This window comes from Alosa pseudoharengus, unplaced genomic scaffold (assembly GCF_046254945.1).
Source record: "Alosa pseudoharengus isolate Yale_2024_CS ecotype anadromous, Long Island Sound unplaced genomic scaffold, YU_APseudo_1.1 YU_APseudo_1.1_scf_24, whole genome shotgun sequence".
Lineage (NCBI taxonomy): Eukaryota > Metazoa > Chordata > Actinopteri > Clupeiformes > Clupeidae > Alosa > Alosa pseudoharengus.
Window position 1 is genome coordinate 10,622,183 of NW_027468689.1, and position 21,838 is coordinate 10,644,020.

At 38.8% G+C, this 21,838-nt stretch overlaps 1 protein-coding gene across 2 annotated transcripts; it reads right to left on the reverse strand.

Moving 5' to 3' along the window:
* Positions 1 to 679: 679 nt before the first annotated feature.
* Positions 680 to 20,178, reverse strand: gal3st1b (galactose-3-O-sulfotransferase 1b). Of its 2 annotated transcripts, XM_076303113.1 has the most exons (3): positions 19,974 to 20,178; positions 3,093 to 3,244; positions 680 to 2,917 (listed from the first exon to the last, which is right to left on the reverse strand). In XM_076303113.1, exons 2-3 carry the CDS (start codon positions 3,215 to 3,217, stop codon positions 1,783 to 1,785), a joined length of 1,260 nt encoding a protein of 419 aa, XP_076159228.1. In that variant the 5' UTR covers positions 3,218 to 3,244; positions 19,974 to 20,178; the 3' UTR covers positions 680 to 1,782. The 2 variants fall into 2 exon arrangements, with proteins under 2 accessions (XP_076159228.1, XP_076159229.1); XM_076303114.1 differs by lacking the exon at positions 3,093 to 3,244 and having other exon boundaries at positions 19,974 to 20,177.
* Between the last annotated feature and the right edge of the window lie 1,660 nt (positions 20,179 to 21,838).

A 21,838-nucleotide genomic window follows, 5' to 3' on the forward strand; every position in this document is an offset into this window, starting at 1 on the left:
CTTGTGCAAATTACCTTGTGCTTGTGAGGAATTTTCAGAATGGGTTCTCTGATCACTCTATGTGCATAAAAAGTAGTAGAGCAATTTAATTAAATTATGTCCTAATGGACATATCAGGAAGCTTCTCCAACACACATCCCCAACATACTTACAGCACACTGCTGCCCTCTCCCCACATACACAGCACACTTTCCCATCTCCCCTGTCATCCCCCCAACACACACACCAAGACCCCTGGCAGTTGGGTTAGCCCCTTGAGCCGTGGATCTGCCCAAGGTTTCTTCCTTGGTAAGGGAGTTTTTCCTTGCCCCTGTTGCTCTTGGGTGCTCCTTGTTGGTGCCCCTCCCCCCCCCCCATCCCAATCCTCCCCCACCTTTCTTATGCAGCCCTTGCCACTTAATCTACTAAACCCCTCTTCTACTGCACTTTTTACCCCCCCCCCCCTCCCATTAATGCACAAATAGGCTGACACCAGACATAATTTCACTGCATTTCTTACTTCCAGTAACTATATGCATGTGACAATAAACTTCCTTGTATCCTTGTATCCTTGTAAAAGCATAGTGTGTGTTAACTTATCATATCATATTTTTCATATGGCTGTAGTCCATGACCTAATTTCACCATGGTCTTTTGTTAATTCAAAAAACTATTTGACAAGCAACTTTTTTGGTTATTTTGACAACAAAGTAGTTTATTTTTTGTTACTTCAGTGGGGAATGAAAGATAATTAAAATGTATTATCAGTGATATTACTTAATAGAAAGTACATTTAATACATTAAATAGTTTGAGTAAACAGAACAAAGCTTAAAGGAGAAATCCAGCGATTTTTCTCATAGATCTCCATTTCCAAAAATCGCTGGATTTCTCCTTTAAGCTTTGTTCTGTTTACTCAAACTATTTAATGTATTAAATGTACTTACTATTAAGTAAAATCGATTGTTTTCGGGGGTTTTCGACAGTACTCAGTGACCTCGAGAAACTGAGATCTATGTAAAAAATCGCCAGATTTCTCCTTTAACATCAGAGCAAGACAACAAATCAACAAAGCAACTGGAGTAGTAAAATGTTACACAAACAATCTAGGCCTATAACAGGATCTTAGACTCCTACCGAAATGCTTTTTCAGGAGAAAATACCTATGGGACCTCTTCCAGGTCACTTGAATTGGAAAGGATGCCACCAGATGAACATACGTTTCAATGTAATAGTAATTTTACCTAACATTGTATATACTTTTTCATGTTTATGTTAAATAATACAGTTTTGCAAAGTTGTCCCAAAATATCTGTAAGTAATACTAAATATAATGATTTGTAGCGTGAAATAATGCAATATCATTAGTAAACGCCAGTTAGATTGTGAAACAGTTGAAAAGTATTCACTGTGGCCAAGGAATGATAACAATCATCAGTCTCAGCTGCAAGGAGGGCAGCCAATGAGATACATGGATGATGATGGTTGCTATGAACCAAATGGTTGGTGGCTATAACTCATACTGAATAAAACCTTAGGATTTTTAAAAAGTGCAGAAAACGTAGTCAACTCATTCTACTAATCAACGCCATTCAAAGACAACTCTGCCACCTGTCAACACATAGCAATGAACATTGTAATCTTACATAAACGCTAAGCCTATATTCTGCTCTAGGAGGTCATTATTTCTTAAAAAGTTTATCTAAAATTCATCAGAAGTTAATGTCATAGTCTGTCAGTGTCCACAAATTATTTTAAGATCTGGTGTAGAACACTCGAACAACTACATGTCCTCATACATTGATCAAGACAACCAGAAGACACTGTCCTTCAGCCACCCCCATAGCCTTGTGACCCAGAGGTTGACCCCAAGCTCTGACAAGTATTGGATCTCCGGTGTGAGCATCTTACGGCATAGCTCAGCATGCTGAGATCCAATGTCCTTTCTCAGATTGTATCCCATAATGGACTTCTCCCCCATGGGTTGCCATGGCACCAGCTCTGTGTTTTTGATTCCGGTAGGGTCCACAGCAGCTCCACCCTCCACACACAAGGCCCTCATCTCTGCGTTCCGTCTCCTCAGATCCTTCACGTCTCTCTCCATACGATGACGGCCATACGCTTCCACTTTTGCCCAGAAAGAGTTGTTAAAGTGGCGGTAGAGCCTCCAGTCAGCACTGTTCCATCGAAGGGCCTTGGCCCTCAATGCGGGGCTGAGTCGAGATACGGAGGAGCCCTTCCTGACATTGAACTTGAGGAACAGCAGGTCCTCCATTTCCCAGCAGAGGGCGTCCTTCAGCAGGATGAGGGACTCCTCGAAGTGCTCAGCCAGCAGAACTAGCTGAAATCGCTCAGACACCTCCTGGATTGCCTGTGTCACATGCGGGTCATTTGCCTCCAAGAGGTTGTCATATCCAAAGTCAAACAACAGCAGGTTCTTGAGGTAGAATGAGTTGAATCCATCAGGGTCGTAGTACTGTGCTGGGTCTTCCAAAAAGGCCGTCAGTTTGTCATCCCCTGGAATGAACCAGGTGAACGGCACCACACGGTGATAGTAGTGGAAGGACGACTCAAAGACTTCAGCCGGGTCGCGCAGGATGGTGAAGTAAGCAGCACCAGGAGGCAGAAGCTGTTCCGCCTCGAGTCTGTTAAAGCGCATGTGGTTGCCAATCACATTGAAGCAAGCGCCTGGACGGTAATCTCGCACATGTGAGTGGTGGAAAAAAGATGGGTAGAAGAAGTCATTGCGTCCGTCTGGGAGGGCAAACTTCAGGTGGTGCTTGTCTCCAAAGCGGAACAGGATGTTGAGTAAGGTGCTACTGGCTGTCTTGTGGGTCTTCATGAACATGAGGTTAGTTTTTGGAACACAATGGCTTTCTTGACCAGACATATTGGACGTCTCATTTTGGGTTTGAAGGCAGGGAGACTCCTGTGACATCCTGTGGATTGATAAAGCAAAACAATACCTTATCAAAAAAGTATTATTTAGTGCATTTAATTCATCTGAAATGTATAATTCATAGACCCAAGAGCATTGCGCAACAAGGAAGAACTCCCATTTAACAAAAAGAAACCTGGTATCCATACAGCAACCATGACTACATTTAGACTTACCTGTGTATATTTATCTGGACTGTTGAAGAGAGACAGTAGAATGCCATAATGACGGACAACAACAGCCCTGCAAGAATAGATCTCCGTGTCAGAGACCTAAGCAGATTGCGCTTCAGGTGCAGCATGCTTGCACAGATATCTCACTCGGAGGTCTAGAAAATGTAAATATTTGTACTATGATTAGGGATGTAACGGTATGAAAATTTAACCTCACGGTTATAGTGACCAAAATTATCATGGATTTCGGTATTATCGCTGTATTTATAAAATTGTATTCAATATGTTCAGAAAGCACTGATAGGCCTACACTAGCTGAACTAGTTTCAAAAAGTGTCCCATTATGTTTTTTGTTTGGTCATGTTTAATTGGCTATGTGCTATAGCTTAACTTACCCTACCATGACGTTTGTTATTTCTGCAGAGATGGCAAAAGTACTCACTTTCCATACTCAAGTAGAAGTACAAATACTTGTGTTAAAAATACTCTGGTAAAAATAGAAGTACTGGTTTAACTTCTTTACTCAAGTTAAAGTAACAAGGTACAGGCTTGGAAATTTACTTAAAGTATAAAAGTAAAAGTAGTCTTGTGTATGACAACCATTTTTTATGCAACGGTACCTGGATCACACAAATGTTACCAGAGTGCAAGAGTGCCAGTCTCTCTTTTTAAATCTTCCCATAACCTGTTGCCCCCCCCAACATTGCACTGCCTACTTCAGAGGGCAGTGTGTTCTTCTGGCCTACCATCAAATGCTGGACATCTTTAGAAAGTTAAGATCATGTAGTTTCTTAGGAAGCACTGGCACAGAGTTACAGAGCCTAGAATATTGTTTTTTCTTTCTGCCGCATAACAAGCATCTCTGAACTGACAAAATTTCAGCCCTCTAGGTGTCTTGATATGATTTTAGAAACACAATTGAGCCCTAGCACCAGGTCTTGCGAAGCTGTGTGCAAAAGAAGATCAATATAGAATAAAACAATCAGTATTTTAGACCATTATTTGCCAAGGTATGGTCATGCGTTTTGTAATGCCTTATGGAAACTCCTCATAGGACTTTTGGTTACCCAAAATGCATACTGACAATAAAAGTATGCATTTCTGAGGTTTCTTGTAGACTATTTGGATTGTGTGTCAGGTTTTGATATAAAATGACTACACAAAATGGAATAATTGCATAAAAGTCTCTATTTATGCATTTTCTTTGTTGGCTTCATGGGTGTGTATAAGATGGGCTATACATCTGCACAACTAATATTGGATAAAACAACATGAATATGTAATTCCTATGGATTCCTGTGAATATTTCAAGACTAGAAATGTAGTGGTAAAATATATAATAAGAGGTGGGTAAACTATGAATTCTGTGATCACAGTAAGAACATGTTTGATGATGGTGGAGGTTATTGTCCAATAACAATACAAGTGGCATTAAGTGGTTCATAGAGTGTTGATGAGTGTACATATTGTTATTGTGGATAATACAGTGTGCTTTTTAAATGCTAACAGCCGTAATTGGTGAATTAACTCTTTTGAGAGGTGGATAGACTCTAATAAGAGGTGGAGAAACTATTTCTGAAATTTCAGTGGTGGGTAGGCTAAACTGCGTTTTGCCTACTTGCGTTTAGCAGCCTCCACTACATCCCTGTTCATGACCAATGCTGCATTTAGCCTACTTATTGCTAAGGATACACTGCAGCTAGAATTTAGGGGGGCACCAAAGGCGAGGAGAGGTGGGCATTTTTGACTATTTAATTGAGACATAGGCTACTACTACGTGCTAACGTTAACGTTACTGCCATCAAGCTGCAATGATTTGCTGCGAATGAATGCTGCCCAAATCGAGTCATCTTGTAGTTTTGTAAAATGTAAGGAGTAGAAAGTACCGATATTCGTGTTAAAATGTAAGGAGTAAAAGTAAAAAGTCGCCTCAAAAATAAATAGTAAAGTAAAGTAAAAATATCTGAAAAATCTACTTGAGTACAGTAACGAAGTATTTGTACTTCGCTACTTCCCATCTCTGTATTTCTGTTATTTCGATCCAATGAGTGAGACCTAATTAATTGTTTGAAATAAAACTTTAGGCTACTATCTTCTCCTGATAACGTAAATCGAATAGATTTAATGTTTCGAAAAATGTTCCGCCTTTTAAAATCAGGTGTAGTCTAATCCGAATCACAGTTAAAACAATCAGACAGCAGAATCGGTAGGGTACCAGTTTTGTTTCATTGTACCAGGCCTACTGTATGTCAAAAGCAGGCTCGGATGAAGCTAGGATGGATTAAACACACTTTTTCCACACCGTGGTAATCAACCGTGATAATTGTGATTTTTGAAATGAAAACGGTAATTGTTATCGTCAACATTTTCATCGCGGTTTATCATTATACCGGTAATCGTGATACTCTTCATGGTATGACAGAGGCAAACTTCTCACACTACACAATGACAGAAAATAGCTTAAAGGTATACTATGCAGGTAATTCATAGAGTCGTGATGTATATGTTACTCTGCTATTGTAAATAGCAAAGTTCTTGTGACTTATCCCCCCTGTACACAATGCAAATGCTTTTGTTGTGGAGGTGAAGGATTAACAACAGGCAAAAACTATCTCCAAAGAACTATATACTGACAAGGTAATGTTTCAGATTCTCGCGAGTTTTGGCGGGGCGCCACTCTTGGAAGTTGCATGGCTGGTTGTCTCTGTAGGGACTCGCTACCTCTATGCCATTGGTTCCCAAAGACTGGGTCGCGACCCACAGGTGGGTCGTAGGAGATTTTATTTGGGTCGCCAGCATAACCTAGTGACAATTTATGTTGTGTAATACCCCTAGCTTATACCTTATATAGATTAGGAAAGCTAACAGCTTTCTATTAGGATCTAGTTTGTTAACTACCACATTCACGAGTTGGGTCGCGAGAGTCTGTCATTTTTAAAAAGTGGGTCCCCAGAAAAAAAGTTTGGGAAACACTGCTCTATGCTGTGTGAACGATTCGCCTATTACAAGTTCGTTTACCATCAAATTGGCTTCATAAAGGTGAAAATCTTGCATAGTGTTTTAATAATGAAGTGCTTTGTACTGTACACTTCCTTCCAAACACAATGATGGTGGGACCTGAAGTGCAGTCAGTGCACATTTGCTGTCCACATTCTATGAAATTATGTAGAAAAATGAAAACAGCAGTTATGTTGGTCATCACACATCATGCTCTAATAATAAATCATTTAACTTGCCAAAATAGCCTACACACATTTCAGGCCTTATCATGACAGTCAAAAGCGCATCGTCACTCATCAAAAGCTTATTCAAATTTAGTAGGATGTCCAGTCCACATTGGGAGGGTTTTTGTTATCAAACATCGAGCGCATGGCGCAACAAGGTGTTCCTTTGGGTTTTAGGGTTTTTAATAGGGCTGTCAAAATAACTGATTAATTTCGATTAATTAATTTGAGAAAAAATAACTGATTAAAAAAAATAAATAACGCAGATTAATTGATTCCGTATGACCTTTGACCCGAGCCGTAGTCAACATCAAATTTGACTCTCTGTCTGTTTCACCTACCAGGACTGCAAGAAATCTAGGAGTTGTTCTCGACAACCAACTAAACTTCTCAGATCATGTTGCCTCAGTCGCCCGGTCATGCCGTTTCGCACTCTACAATATACGGAAAATCAGGACTTACTTAAATCAAGATGCCACCCAACTTCTGGTTCAGGCAATAGTTATCTCACGACTCGACTACTGCAACGCCCTCCTGACAGGTCTCCCAGCCTGCGCAGTGAAACCACTTCAGATGATCCAGAACGCGGCGGCGCGCCTGGTCTACAACCAACCCAAGAGGGCACATGTTACCCCGCTACTCATCCAGCTACATTGGCTACCTATGGCGGCCCGCATCAAATTCAAGGCTTTAACGCTTGCCTACAAAGTAGTCTCCGGTTCTGCTCCCACCTACTTGAATGCCTTCATACAGATATACGCTACCTCCAGACCGCTGCGCTCCTCAGACGAACGACGTCTAGCTCTACCTCCGGTACGCTCAGGCCAATCCAAACTTTTCTCATCTGTTGTTCCTCGCTGGTGGAACACACTGCCAGTTCCTACAAGGGCAGGGACATCCCTCTCCATTTTCAAAAAACTCCTGAAGACCCAGCTCTTTAGAGAACATCTCCTCTCATAGCAACACTTACAACAAGTCTTGCTGATCCTAGCACTCACCAGCCGTCTTAAACTGACACGTAACTGTTAAAAACAGCACTCACTGATGCACTTATTCTTACTGTACTCTAATGTTTTTTAAATTGTCCTAATATTGTTGAGAATTGCTCTAAAACTTAAACTGTTTACCATGTTGTTAGTCGCTTTGGCTAAAAATGCGTCAGCCAAATGTAATGTAATGTAATGTAATGTAATGTAGTCAGTAACTATTAGACTGTAAAATGAAGGAGAGAGAAGAAAATGTGCTGCCTAGATCATTGATTTGAACATTTACTTTTAAAAAACGGCCTGATGGCGTTGATAAAAATAAAGTGTTGATTAAAATAAAGTCCTCTGCAATGTCTGCAGCAATGAATTTGCATATCACCGGAGTTCATCAACTCTAATGTCGCACATCAATGCAAAGAAATAGTGTTGATATTGAGGGGAGTGTTAATTTATTTGCCCTAGGTTATATCTGTGGCCTGAAATACCTTTTATGTGAAAAACAACTTCTTCCCGAAGCACTTTTGAATTTATTTCCTCAGCATATTAGGTCATATCATAGATTATTATGGCCATTATTAAAATAATGATAAAAGAGTTTTTGAACTTTAATGTCACTAATGCTGATTATTCAATGATTTATTTGAGTTTAAATATTTAAAATACTTTCACAGCAAAAAGTATATATGCGATTAATTTAGATTAATTAATCACAGAGTATGTAATTAATTAGATTATTTTTTTAAATCGATTGACAGCCCTAGTTTTTAATCATTAATAGGGGTGTTTGGGGCATAACATCATTTAAACCAATGAGAATGACATCTGTCATTCCCTTTAACGGCGCAATGCGCGATGTCAAATAAATGCATCGGTATTTTGACATTCAACGGCGCATTTGAAGGAGGCTGCTTGCGAGACCGTATGGAATAGTCATTCCACTAAACCATGCTTTACTAAAACCTAGCATAGCCTTCACGCATTTGCACTCCTCTATTATTTGAACTCATTGGCAAAGTGAAACTAACCATGGTGTCAGTCAACGACAAGACAGTTATATGCAGTTACTTTCACTATTGACTGACAATGGGTTACCATCGAAAACATAGGCTGGAAAAAGCACTTACTTTCACTATTGACTGACAATGGGTTACCATCGAAAACATAGGCTGGAAAAAACACTTACTCTAATATTGCTCAAATGACTGAATAAAACAGCATTTATCCTGCAGAGGAGTTGCTTATATCTCCTGACAGTGTCTTCAGCTGTGCTCCATATGTGTCTCTCGCCTCTCCCCTGAATACTTTTAACCGTCCTTACCAATTTGCAAATGATGGTGAATAACTACTCATCATGAGATACAGTACAATATTTCGTAATATCTTTATTCTAATTATGTTTCCTATTGTAATCGTGCAATTTGTAATGTTTTGCTTGGATGTGGCTGGTGTGGTTCACGGATGATAGGTGCACCCGCCAATATGACTGTTGACAATGCACTCTTAAAATAACATATAAGGGCATTTCTCAGATTTCGGGCCTATTTGGGTTACTGAAATTTTGAAAAATAAAATTCAAAATTTTACTAATTGGTATGCATCAAATTATTAGTCATTTTGATAGGAGTAACCTTGTGAGCTTGGTTGAGACCACAATATAAGGGAATTTATGATTTTTTGTCATTTTTCAGGTAAATGTCATTACCATCACATCATCTAATATGTACATTTTAAAGATGAAATGGTCAATCAATGATCAATCAATGATCAATTATGGTTTCACATGAAGTCTATTTTTATCTTGAACTTATTAGAATTGTTGAATATTACTTACAACATGAATTATAGTCGTTTAAAGGAGAATTCCGGTGTGATTTTGACCTAAAGTGTTTTGAAACATGATACCGAGTGTGAACGTATGTCTCATAGCCCATCTCGGCTTGTCCCCTGCACTCCGAAATCTGGCGCTAGTTAGCCGATGCTACCAACAAGGCGGTCAATGGTTGTGCCTCGGCATCGGCATAGCCATGCAAATAAATCACTGTTTTACACCATTTACGAGGCTCAATGTATCTCCACACTTCATTGGCAGACTTCCAAGGGCCCTGACATTTAAAACGAGACATTGAGAACTTTGAAAAAGCACTGGTAGTTTACTTACAAGACGATATATACAGACAGTATCTTCTCGAAGTTTAGCGTTTGCAGCCATCTTGAATTTAGTCACGATAAGTCGAGCGACGAGTAAGAATGAACAGGTATGATAAGGGATCAGATTCCAAAAATAATTCCGTGGAAATGCATGGATTCCAGTTGCTGCTACTGGAAGAAACTGTAATCCATGCATTTCCACAGAATTATTTTTGGAATCTGATCCCTTATCATACCTGTTCATTCTTACTCGTCGCTCGACTTATCGTGACTAAATTCAAGATGGCTGCAAACGCTAAACTTCGAGAAGATACTGTCTGTATAAATCGTCTTGTAAGTAAACTACCAGTGCTTTTTCAAAGTTCTCAATGTCTCGTTTTAAATCTCAGGGCCCTTGGAAGTCTACCAATGAAGTGTGGAGATACATTGAGCCTCGTAAATGGTGTAAAACAGTGATTTATTTGCATGGCTATGCCGATGCCGAGGCACAACCATTGACCGCCTTGTTGGTAGCATCGGCTAACTAGCGCCAGATTTCGGAGTGCAGGGGACAAGCCGAGATGGGCTATGAGACATACGTTCACACTCGGTATCATGTTTCAAAACACTTTAGGTCAAAATCACACCGGAATTCTCCTTTAAGTATCTTATTTTTTAATTTTTTCACTCGACCCTGGCTTGGAATTTCATTTATTTGAAATAAATGCCATATATCAAATCTGTTTTCATCCAGTGGCAATTTAGACTGTCCAACATTGTCAAAAATATCTAATTAATGTCATTTATTGTAATTTATACATAATCTATTGGCAAAAATATGCATGGTGATGGTGATGACATTGCAGTTCTGGTAATGACATTTGTTGCGGTGATGACAAATCACTGATCGTAATCTATTGCAATTAAATGTTTATAATTTAGAAACCCAAGTTGAACTGACTTTGTGAAAAAAAACTTATTTCTTTTAAAAAGAGTACTTTAAATGTATCTGCAAAAATGTCATCACCAACACAGTCGTCATTACCACTACATTTCAAGCTATAATGTGCTGGTAATGACTGTGTTGGTGATGACATTTATACCGAAAAACTACCCTGAGAAGCAAAAATGATCACCATGCAAGTGTAGCTAGCATCATTTAAACTATTAAAGTCATTTTAAAATTTCAGGAATATTCAAAAATACAGAAATACAATGCGTATGGTAATGACACATAATAAGTGTACATGCCCAAAACGAGGGATAAAGAGTAGATTTTCTTATGTTTCTGGACATCAAGGCATCAATCTTTCTGCTTGACACCCATGTATTCCACTGTGATAATAGGTGACCATGGTTACCAAATATTTTTTTGATGAAAAAACAGTAGCAAAGTGCCTTTATGTAGAGTGTGCTGGTAATGACGGCTAAACCATGGGACAGGTAAACATTAAGCAAAATAAAGCAGGAAATGCATATATATGCATAATGTGTGCATGCAGTTCATTAGTTCAGATAACATTTAATTCATATGCATGATTTTTTAAATGAATTTTTGATAAATAATGTTTGAGATATGGCACAATATGTGAAAACTCTGGTTGCGGACAACACCAAAACACTGATATTGTACCATAAAACACCAATAAAATTTGTCTAAATCATGAGTAGGAGCAACCATTAAAAAAGTCTAGGCTTGTTTTTCTTTATACTAATTAGTGATGCTAAACATTATTAGATTTAATGTGTTTTTAATAGAATTACACCCTGTGGACAGAAATAGGCCCCAATTCTGGGAAATACCCATAAACAACTTGCCATAGACTTCTGACCAGGTGTACAATAGCGATTTTTAGACAAAGCACTAAGCCACTCCCTAAGTTGTTAATTGGCACACCCCTGGGCGCATTGTTTAAAAATTAAACGTGCAAAATAAGGAATTAAACTTAGCACAGGGTGGAAAACGAGTTTTACGCCGCCAGTGTGCAAAATACAGCCCCTTGGCTTAAAACCAGTCAGAGAAATTAACAAAAGGAGGCAAACGCAAAAGGAAAACATGCAACTAGATTTCTAGATCTGTATTTTGTGTTATAAGGAATTGTAATTGTACATAATAATTTTTGCATGCCTGAACCTATATCACTTTCTGGTGTTGGTTTGATGTTAACCTAAAATTACTGGCCACACCAATAGGCTTAATCTTAAATTTAATTTTTGAACATGCTATCAGAGAATGTCATGCTATGCAGATATTTGTTTTTACCCTGAAACCAGCAGAAATGTAGCCTATTGCATATTTAACTGATTTGTTCAGTGACACTGCACATAAATATTAAACTATTCTGAGAGTAGTGTAAAGATGTCACCAGCTGGTTTAACTTTTAAACAGTATGTGGGCAAAGATTTAGACAATTTGCTAGCTAACTGGCAAGCTAATAAAAGCCAGCATATAAATTACACACAAATGAATACCACTTCGCTATAATTGCCTATCTGGGGTTGATTTTACACTCAAAAGCCATCACCAGTTGGGGTTAAATTCGTGATAAGTAAACTTATCTGTTTGTAGGGCGGTAACGTTAGTTGGAGTAAAATAATCACAGTTCACAGTGGTGGTAAGTTAACATTAGTGAATTCAACCACCCGCTAAGGTATGGCTAACCTAGCTAGTTCGAAGTTCAGTGGTAAGTTAATGTTAGTGGTTTGCTTTTTACTGGTTTATTTATATTTCAGACCTGCAAATAAATGTATGTAAATAATGGTCATCTGCATGTTGAGAATATGACTGGTGGTGAGTTATTATGAGATGTTGATGGTGAGTTATTGCCAACTAAACAGCATAACTTAACATTAGCAAGGTAGAAGCTAACGTTAGCCTAACCAGAGAATGTCTAATAAGGGCCTAACCCTTTTAAATATCTAGCATCAATTATCTATTGTAGGCTAAACGTGCTAATTACCAACCATTACTTCAAAATAACATTTGCTAAATTAACCTTACATTTTTCAGTAGCCATATGTGTGTAGATTTGAACAAAATCTAGTTTTGGTTCTTACCGGGGCTTTTACTGCCTGAAATATTTGATTTTATTACACGGCTCTTCAGAGTGCTGCAGAAAGTTCCATTCACATAACGTTCGGGCCTATGTTAAATCTATATAATCACCGGCAAAGTATATAATCACGTCCGTTCGCTTATTGCAATGGAATTTAATTGAAAGGGAAAGTAAGCTAGTAAGACATTGCCATGCAACACCTGAAATTGTGCCGCGTCAGGGTTCTGTTCTGTCGGGACAGGCTATTTTCTGATAATTACAGCGGACCACAGCCTACATTATCCCTTACTTGTTTACCACCGGAGTTTAGTGCTGAGCTGGTGGGTGCTTATTCCCAGAGCCATAAAGGTAGAGTTGCGACAACTCCATTGATGCTAATGTTCCATTTTTTTCCAACAATGGCAGCTAATAGAAGCCTCAAATAGTTCCCGGAAGTTAACAATTAATAGGCCTAATAGCAGCAGTTACAGCAGTATAGACTGTTTGTAGCCAACATTTCAGACTCAAATTTACATTCCTTTGCCTCATCCGAAAAATAATAATAATAACAGTAATAGTAGTAAAGTAATAGTAGGCTATCAATAGCCTAATTATAATAAAAAACGATTTATGTATCGACTTTTCTGCTGCTCAGTCTTTATCAGTTCCTCATCAAATAAATTAAAAGAGGCTAAAAGCCCAATAAATGTGCCACACGTACCCGAATATAACCCTTGCCTATCCCATTTCAATTAGGCAGCACTACACCACCACGAACAAGCTGTCATTAAGTTTTTGCGTTTAGTAGGCCTAGGCTACAACTTTTATGACGTGACGTTTCTTGGGCCTATAGCTTCACCATCATGTCAAATTGTAACGTATGCGCAATGCTGATCTAGGCTATGGATTTAAGTGGCTTAAAGGCAGCAAAAGTGGGATATAGTGCAACTGCTTCCCCAAAACAATTCCTCCATAACTGTGTATTTAATCGTTTGATATGTGAGTGGACTAAACAAAAGGTAAAGATTTTGTTATCACTGGTTCGTGGTGAAGCATATAGCCAACTTTGTTTGCAGCAGTGAAGCTGAGTTTGTTGTTAACATTGTTGGTAACTGTCAGGGAATTTAACCCCAACATATACAGCGGGGAAAATAAGTATTGAACACGTCAAAATGTTTTTCAGTAAGTATACTTCCAATGAGGCTACTTGCATGAAATTTTCACCAGACATTAGTATTAACTCAGATAATCCACCCATATAAAAAAATCCAAACATTAAAGTCCATAGGTAGAGTTATGTGTAATAAAGTGCAATGACACAGGAAAAAAGTATTGAACACGCCTGCTGAAATTTCTTGTGGAAAAGCCTTTATTCGTAATGACAGCTTCAAGGCATTTCCCGTATGACGAAACTAACCAGTTACAGTATTCTGGTGTGATTTTGGCCCATTCTTTTCAACAGATAGTCCTTTAATATTGAAGATTCCAGGGGTCCCTCTTGTGAATCCTGATCTTTAGTTAACTTCCAAAACTGTTCAATTGGATTGAAGTCAGGGCCTTGATTTCCTTTCTCTGAAACCAATTGAGAGTTTCCTTTGCTGAATGGTTTGGATCATTGTCCTGCTGGAAGGTCTAGCCATGTCTCATCCTCATCATCCTGGTGGATGGTCAAGATTCTCCAAGACCAAAATGACTCAATTCATCATTCCTTCAACTGTATGAAGTCTGCTAGTATCATGAGATGAAAAACAACCCCACACCATGATGCCACCACCTCCAAACCTCACTGTTGGTAGGGTATTTTTAGGGTGATGCACAGTGCCATTTCTCCCCCAAATATGGTGTGTAGTATGACATCCAAAAAGTTCAATTTTGCTCTCGCCTGACCAGAATACATTCTCTCAGTATTTCATAGGATTGTCCAAATGTTGTGTAGCAAACTTTTAACGAGCTTTGACATGTTTTTCTTCAGCAATAGAGTCATGCGGGATGAGCGTGCATAGAGGCCATGGCAGTGGAGTGCATTACCTATGATTTTCTCTGTAACAACTGTACCAAGTCTTTCTGGAGCTTTCTCCGAGTGGTCCTTGGCTCTTGGGCTACTCTTCTGACTATCCTTCTGACTTCCTGGTCAGAAATCTTGCAAGGAGAGCCTGTGCATGGCCAGTGATGATGCAGTGATGTTCCTTCCACTTGCAGATAATGGCTCCAATACTGCTTGCTGGATGCTTCGGAGGTTTTGATGTGCATCTGTAACCAGTTCCATTGATATGTTTTGCAACAATAAGGTTGCAAAGGTCTTGGGAGAGCTCTTTGCTTTTACCCATTATGAAATGTTTCTTGTTTGACACCTTGGTAACAAAAAACCTTTTTATAGCCCACCAGTATGTACTAACCCAGCTTATATCAATTTGCACAGATAGGAGGGATAATTTCTCTAACTACTTATAGATTCCAGTTTGTTCCTTGCCATTTCTTGCCTTTGAGTACTGCTTTTTCTTAGCGTGTTCAATACTTTTTCCCTGTGCCATTCCACTTTTTTACTCATAACTCTACTTTTAGACATTAATGTTTGGGTTTTTATATATGTGTGGATTACCTAAGTTAATACTAATGTCCAGTGAAAATTTCATGCGAATAGCCTCACTGGAAGTATACTTACTGAAAAAAATATTGACGTGTTCAATACTTATTATGACCGCCGCTAGCGAAGCTAGCGAAGCGGTCATATAGGGATTGTCAAAGTTTTTTTTTTTTTTTTTTTTTTTTTTTTTTTTTTTTTTTTTTTTTCCCGTCATCTACTTCCTGAAATTTTGGTCAACGATACCCGGGGCACCGAAACACCAGGGCACATGAAATTTGGTGGGTATGTAGCCCCACTAGACTTTTACGGAAAAATTTCGTTTGGTCCCCGGGGGCCACTCCCCCTCCGCGCTGGGCCCCCCGAAACCCAAAAAATGCAGTTTTTCCTCAATAACTACCTGAACCGTGGCACCGAGGATGAAGAAATTTTTATGGTATGTTGGTCTCAAGGGCCCACATCAACTTAGCCCTTAATCACTCATTTGTGATTTGCACCCCCCCGGTAAAAAATGAAAATGCAATATCATTCTGCTTTAATCGCCCCTCTCTTCAGTAAAGACGTTCAGAACTGCACCAAATTTTATGTGTATGATTAACCTGACATTCTCTGGGGGTATGCCAAGTTTCGTAGAATTTCATCCATGGGGGGGTCTAAAAAATTAAGTTATGTGTACATTTAGTGACTCTACACTCATTGGCCTGTAGATGGTGGTGCACACATATACACATGCACACACACACACAGGCACCCACATACTATCGGTATTAGAACGGCCGATACATAATTACAAATTCAGTAGGATTAAAAGAAAGCCAAAATAAATATTCATCATCATCATCATGGCTGCATTTCCAGTATTGGCGATAAGCAGTCGTTTGTCCACTAGATGGCGCATCGTTGCAGTGAGACGTAATTTTGTTGGAAGTTAATCTTAAATGGGTTGGAAAGACACTATGCTTCCTACAAGGACAAGACTGTAGGCTACAGTAGTTTACCGCAGAGAACGTCTAAGGGTAGGATGATTTCTGCATGACATGTAATTCCCATTTCCTATTGAAGCCGAAATAAATCTGAGAATGTTTATCGGACTTGCTTGTTTTTTACTGCAGGTAGGCTACGTTAATCCTATCAATAGCAGAACGTAGGTAAAATAATGTTACCGTTAGCATGGTTGAGTGATGGAGGCCAATTTGATTATTGATGTATTTGTAGAAAACCATAAATGCGTTTATAAGCTACCAAGCAAATCGATAACAGCACTAATTGTATCTTTCGACTGTCATCTCATTTGCTTATGACCATAACCTAGGCTACTAACAGGAGCTAAGTGAGTTAGCCACAACACGTTCGCTACGTGATGGTTTTTTAATGGAAAATATATAGGCTACCTGAAAGATAACCTGTCTATGATCCCGTGATGATCTACAATCTCCATTTAAACCAGATGTTTTAGAGCGCACGTTGAGATGTATTCAGGGCAGGGCTGTACCTACACATATTTGTTGCACGTGCTACAAAAATCATTCTTTGCGATGAATGATTTAGTACCAACGTTACAAGGGTCAGATACAGTTTTGCCTATGGCTATTCCGTGAGACTGAGGCGCTTTTTGTTTGTTCGAAGTGCGTGTTTAGGGTGTGAGAGGGGAGTCGATGTGCTTTGATTCCAGCTTGGTAGTTGTAGTCTATGCGATTAAAAAACACGTGTGTGTGAAGTATCCAAACAATGATAACGCTTTCATTATGGCTGCTTTAGCCACAGACCTTGAGCTACTGTACAGTGGGTTGGGTTCCGTTTAGAAGTGTCCACTTCATTCGCCCTTTCCGTGATTCACAGCTACGTGAAATGTATTACTACTGATATGCAAAACTATTAACTTTTTCGCCAAGAGGTGGCAGCTTGATACTGTAAGGTGTAAGCCATTGGTTCCAACGGAGATTTTATTTGGGTCGCCAGCATAGCCTAGCGACAATTTGTGTTGTGTAATAGGCCTAGCATAGGGCCTACCTTATATAGCTTATAGTTTGTTAACAGTCACGGTTTTGTCATAACTCCCTCTATGCATTTTTGCATTTAGAATAGCTCTAAAACCGGGGGGCGAACACGTCGCAGGGGGGGCGCCAGTGCGTGGATATCTCAATCGCAAAATTAAACAATATTTCTATCGGGCGCCTACCATGGACTAGGCTGGGTGAAAATCAAAAGATTGCGTCAAAAGATTGAGCTTAACCATTGACCTCATGGTTGCAAAATGCAAGGGAACATGAATCAGCATATTATTTGCACAAACAATAACGGAGAGTAGCTCTTCAACTTTGCCCGTTAAAATGTGTATGAACAGTCTCGCAACGCATTTCATGAAGGCCCTTTGGACATGTCAGCTAGTTATTTGCACCACTGGGAAAAACGGCATTTTGTTTTAGACTACTGGTATTTCATTTGTGCATTGACAATAAAGCTGAATATCATTTGAACTAGATGACTAAACTTATGCATATGTAGAAGAAGAAACATTCACAAAAATCCATGACATGACCTCTCTTCTTGATAGCTGTTGAAAACTGCATGGAACTGACAGGGATTGTTTTGTTTAATAATAAATAAATAAATACATTATGCTGCTACCTTCTGCTTTTCCCAAATACAATGTAGCCTACAGGTGTACCTTTCATCAGTCCAGTTGCAATGGATGGACTGTGATGAACTGCCCTAATTGTGATTGTTTAGAGATTTTAAAGGTTTTATAACAATGTTACAGATTTTTTGGCCCAGAAACAAATCTATTCACCTTTGCAGCGCCAGTAGGCTACTTTGTGTGCGGAATGTGTGCAAACACACATTTCAAACAAGCATACACAAAAGTTTCAAGAGTGGGGAATGGAGTAGAAGATGGAGACAAATTCATTAATATGATTTATTTTCGCGGAATGGATGTGCAGGACTGAGCGGCGGTCATATTTTGTACCGCTACGCGGTACATCTAGTTTTCCCCGCTGTAGATACAAGAACCACAACACGTAGTATGGCTTTGCCCATTTGCCCCGTCTGGTAGCCTACCAAGAGGAGATCCTGCTATGTAAGGAAGAATTCCTCACACCATCAGTCTCTAACTCTGCAGCCCAAAAGCTGTGTCTTTTATTGTACAGATGCACACAGAAAATAGGAAGCAAGACATAGCGACTTTATCTATCTATCTATCTATCTTATTTCACCCACACACACACACAGACAGGGTGCAGTTCCTGTCTGTCTGGGTGCACACTTGTAATCTCTGTTCTTAGAACTCAGCACAACAACATTTAACTTGAACTCTCTGTTCTTAGAACTCAGCACAACAATATTTCTGCTTACACAAATGGTTATACAATGATAATAATATTTTCCTTACAGTAACGTAAACATTTCTTCCGTTTTTACAGTCTATGGTTAGGAGCAGTAGCCTACTGTTTTTTTTTATGTTGCATTCATTTTCATTGGCAAAAGCTAGCCTATGAGAATATAGATTTGAGGGAGCTGCAGCTGTTAGCATCAGCACGGTCATATTAACACAGCAGGCACTAGCCATAGACAGTAAAAGAACACTCGCACGTGAAACTTTCATATGCGCACGTGAAACTTTCATGTGCGCACGTGAAACTTTCGCGTGCACATGAAAGTTTTACGTGAGCACATGAAACTAAACTTCAGATTTTATTTCGCTCATGTCCCCTTATGGGCTTCGTAGCCTACAATGTGACATAGGAATTAAGGTTTGTGATTACAGATCTGAATTGATTACAGAAAACATACCTCTGCTACCATCAGTTTGCTCTTGGATAATTTCAGTAAATGTTAAATTGCTTCAGTATTTCAAATGCAATTATAGCCTAGCCTGTGTTTTGAAAAACAAACAAACCAACATTATCCTGACTGACTCCCCTTACACTCAACATGGGCTCTCTGGTGCCTCATAGATTGCAGATGGAGCAGAATGTCAAGCATTGACATGTCCCTCTCACCCCTTTGTTGATATATGAAACATGTTGTTAGAGGGCCAGAAATAGAAATGTTCGCATTTTGTCTTATTCACATTGAACTGACAGCAATCAATACAGCAAAGCTCCTCCATACCATAAACTTTGATATCATGCATCAAGGACTGCATATATTTACTCTTCACACTTGAGTGAAGTTTATGCTATATTAGTAGGCCTATATTAATATCATATAAAGAAAAAATAATCCAATGATTTAATGGCTTAACAGGGGACCTTTCACGTGCAGTTTGAAGATGTTATCATGACAAGATTGCCTGTACTGACTACCAACAGATGGAATTTGCTGATTGATTAAAGTCATGCTGTACATAGGTTAGGCCAGCGGTTCCCAAACTTTTTTCCCCACAGACCACCTTCTACATCCTGACTCAGCTCGCGTACCCCCACCATCTGACACATTAAAAAGTAAGACATTCTATTGACGCATTCCAGGCATCATGTTTAATAATTCGCCCTTTTTAATGAAAACTAGCCTAGAGTTTACAAATTATTTCCTTTTATTTCATGTTTCCATATCATAACCCAGGGATTCCCAAACCCACAGTTTGGGAATCCCTGGGTTAGGCCAACAAATATAAAGTGTAGCTTTTTTGAGAATCAACATTTTAAGATGGTATTCTAGGCAAACTAACTGGCACTTTTTTCAATGACCAGTGTAAGTGACCAGTGTTAGTATCTTTTTTTTAATGAAACCTGTTTGTAGACTTGGAAAAGCAGACAAAGAGAGACATGTGAAAAGAACTTTACTTACAATAAGAATTTAATAAATCTGCATATTTGATTCACAAAATTGTTAAATAAATCTCATATTCACCCACACTCTTAGTCTTGGTAGAGGTATGTCATACAAAGTCAAAAGATTATTGATTATAAGTCTGATGTTATACTTACCATTACTTCGAAGAGTTTCATGGGAAATAACCTTCCAAAAGTAAAGTTTTGATTAAGGAGACAGGTAATGTTCCTGTACTGCTCATTTTACGTGCTTACAGGGCTAACTCCATTCTTATGACAGAAACTGCTGCATGAAGCACAGAAGGAACCTGTTCCACTGGTGTGCAGGCATATCTGCTGCTATGTTTTGCGTCCTGTTTTTCCATTGTGTCAGCACTAGCTATGCTCGAGGGCCAATGGTGTTCTTGCCGTAAAGGTGTGAAACGTGATGAAGTTGTGTTTGCGGTGCAGTTTATCTATGAGTCATCAGGATTAAACATAAAAAGCACTGGCCCGATTTTCATTAAACTTGAGCATGGGCCTTAATCTGGGGACCAGACGAATTTTCCTATGAGCCTGAAAACAAGCCCAAAAGAAATGATTTGGCTAAAATCACATAGTCTTTGAGACCATGAATCAAATGTCTGTCAAAGCCTCTCTAATGTTTCTTGAATGTTTCCACACATTTCACACTTATTACCTACAAAAATCTGCACACTATTTGAAATTTACCCCACTTGGGGTTGAATCTTCTTTTAATCCATTTTCTTTCACCCACTCTTTTTTCTCCTGTGTATTGCCCACTTCCCTTATATTGAACTAGCTAAAGACACTAATTAATAGAGGATCACTCTTAAAACTAATGTATTGAAAGTAACACAACTTGTGTTGTTTTTTTAACACATCTCTATGTCCAGATAGGGACAACACAGTTTGTATCGTTTCCAGAGCCGGACAGTAACGAAGTACATTTACTTGAGTAGGCCTACAGTACTTGAGTACAATTTTGAGGGATCTGTACTTTACTCGAGTATCATTTTTGGGGAATACCCTACTCATGACTTTACTCAAGTACATTTGATAGGCAAATATTGTACTCTTTACTCCACTACATTTCTATCCATAACCGTGAGTACCCGTTACTTCTTCTAAAAAAAAAAGGAAAAATCTCGGAAACCCTCAATTTGTTGTTTCCCTCTCAAACGTGATTGGATTGTGCAGGCACCACTGATTGGGACAGCCTATCAGCAATCACCTTCAGCTTTCCGCCAAAGTCAACTCCATGGTCAGATTTAGATAAGAGACGAAACCATGGACGAAACAATAGATGAAGACGCAGCAGGTCCATCCCAGGAATGTGCCAACCTATTTCAATTTTCTGAACAAGTTAATGATAGTTTTCGCTTCAAGTGTTTCAATTACAAAATAGTAGGCCTATTTTGTATTTTAAATATGTATTTTAAATACATATATTAGAAATACTGCCCATCCCGGCAAACATGGTAAAAAGATGAAAATGACTTGATTTTACTTTCAATTCCTTTTACATTCTCCAAGGTATTAACATTAACATTTTTCATAACTCCATGTAGGACGTTTCTGTACATAAATGTAAGCACTGTGGCAGTAGTAATGCAATATTTAGAAAATGTAGGCTACTCTTGTACTCTTGATACTCAAGTACTTTTAAAAACAAGTACTTCAGTACTTTTACTTAAGTAGACATCTGACTGTTGTACTTTTACTTGTACTTGAGTCAAATTTAGCAAAGGGTATCTGTACTTTTACTCAAGTAATGAAGCTGTGTACTCTGTCCGCCTCTGATCGTTTATAACACATTGCTTTTGTTATACTGTGTAACACAGCATTTGTGTACTTTTTTATGACAAATGTTTGTCTTATACTTGTGTCAAATTTGAAATTACTATACAATTCACAACAAATTGAAAACAAACCACCATGATTATACATTGACATTCATTTTATTATTAGTAATAGTAATAACTAATCATACAAGTGATCTTTCGTGCAAATAATACTTT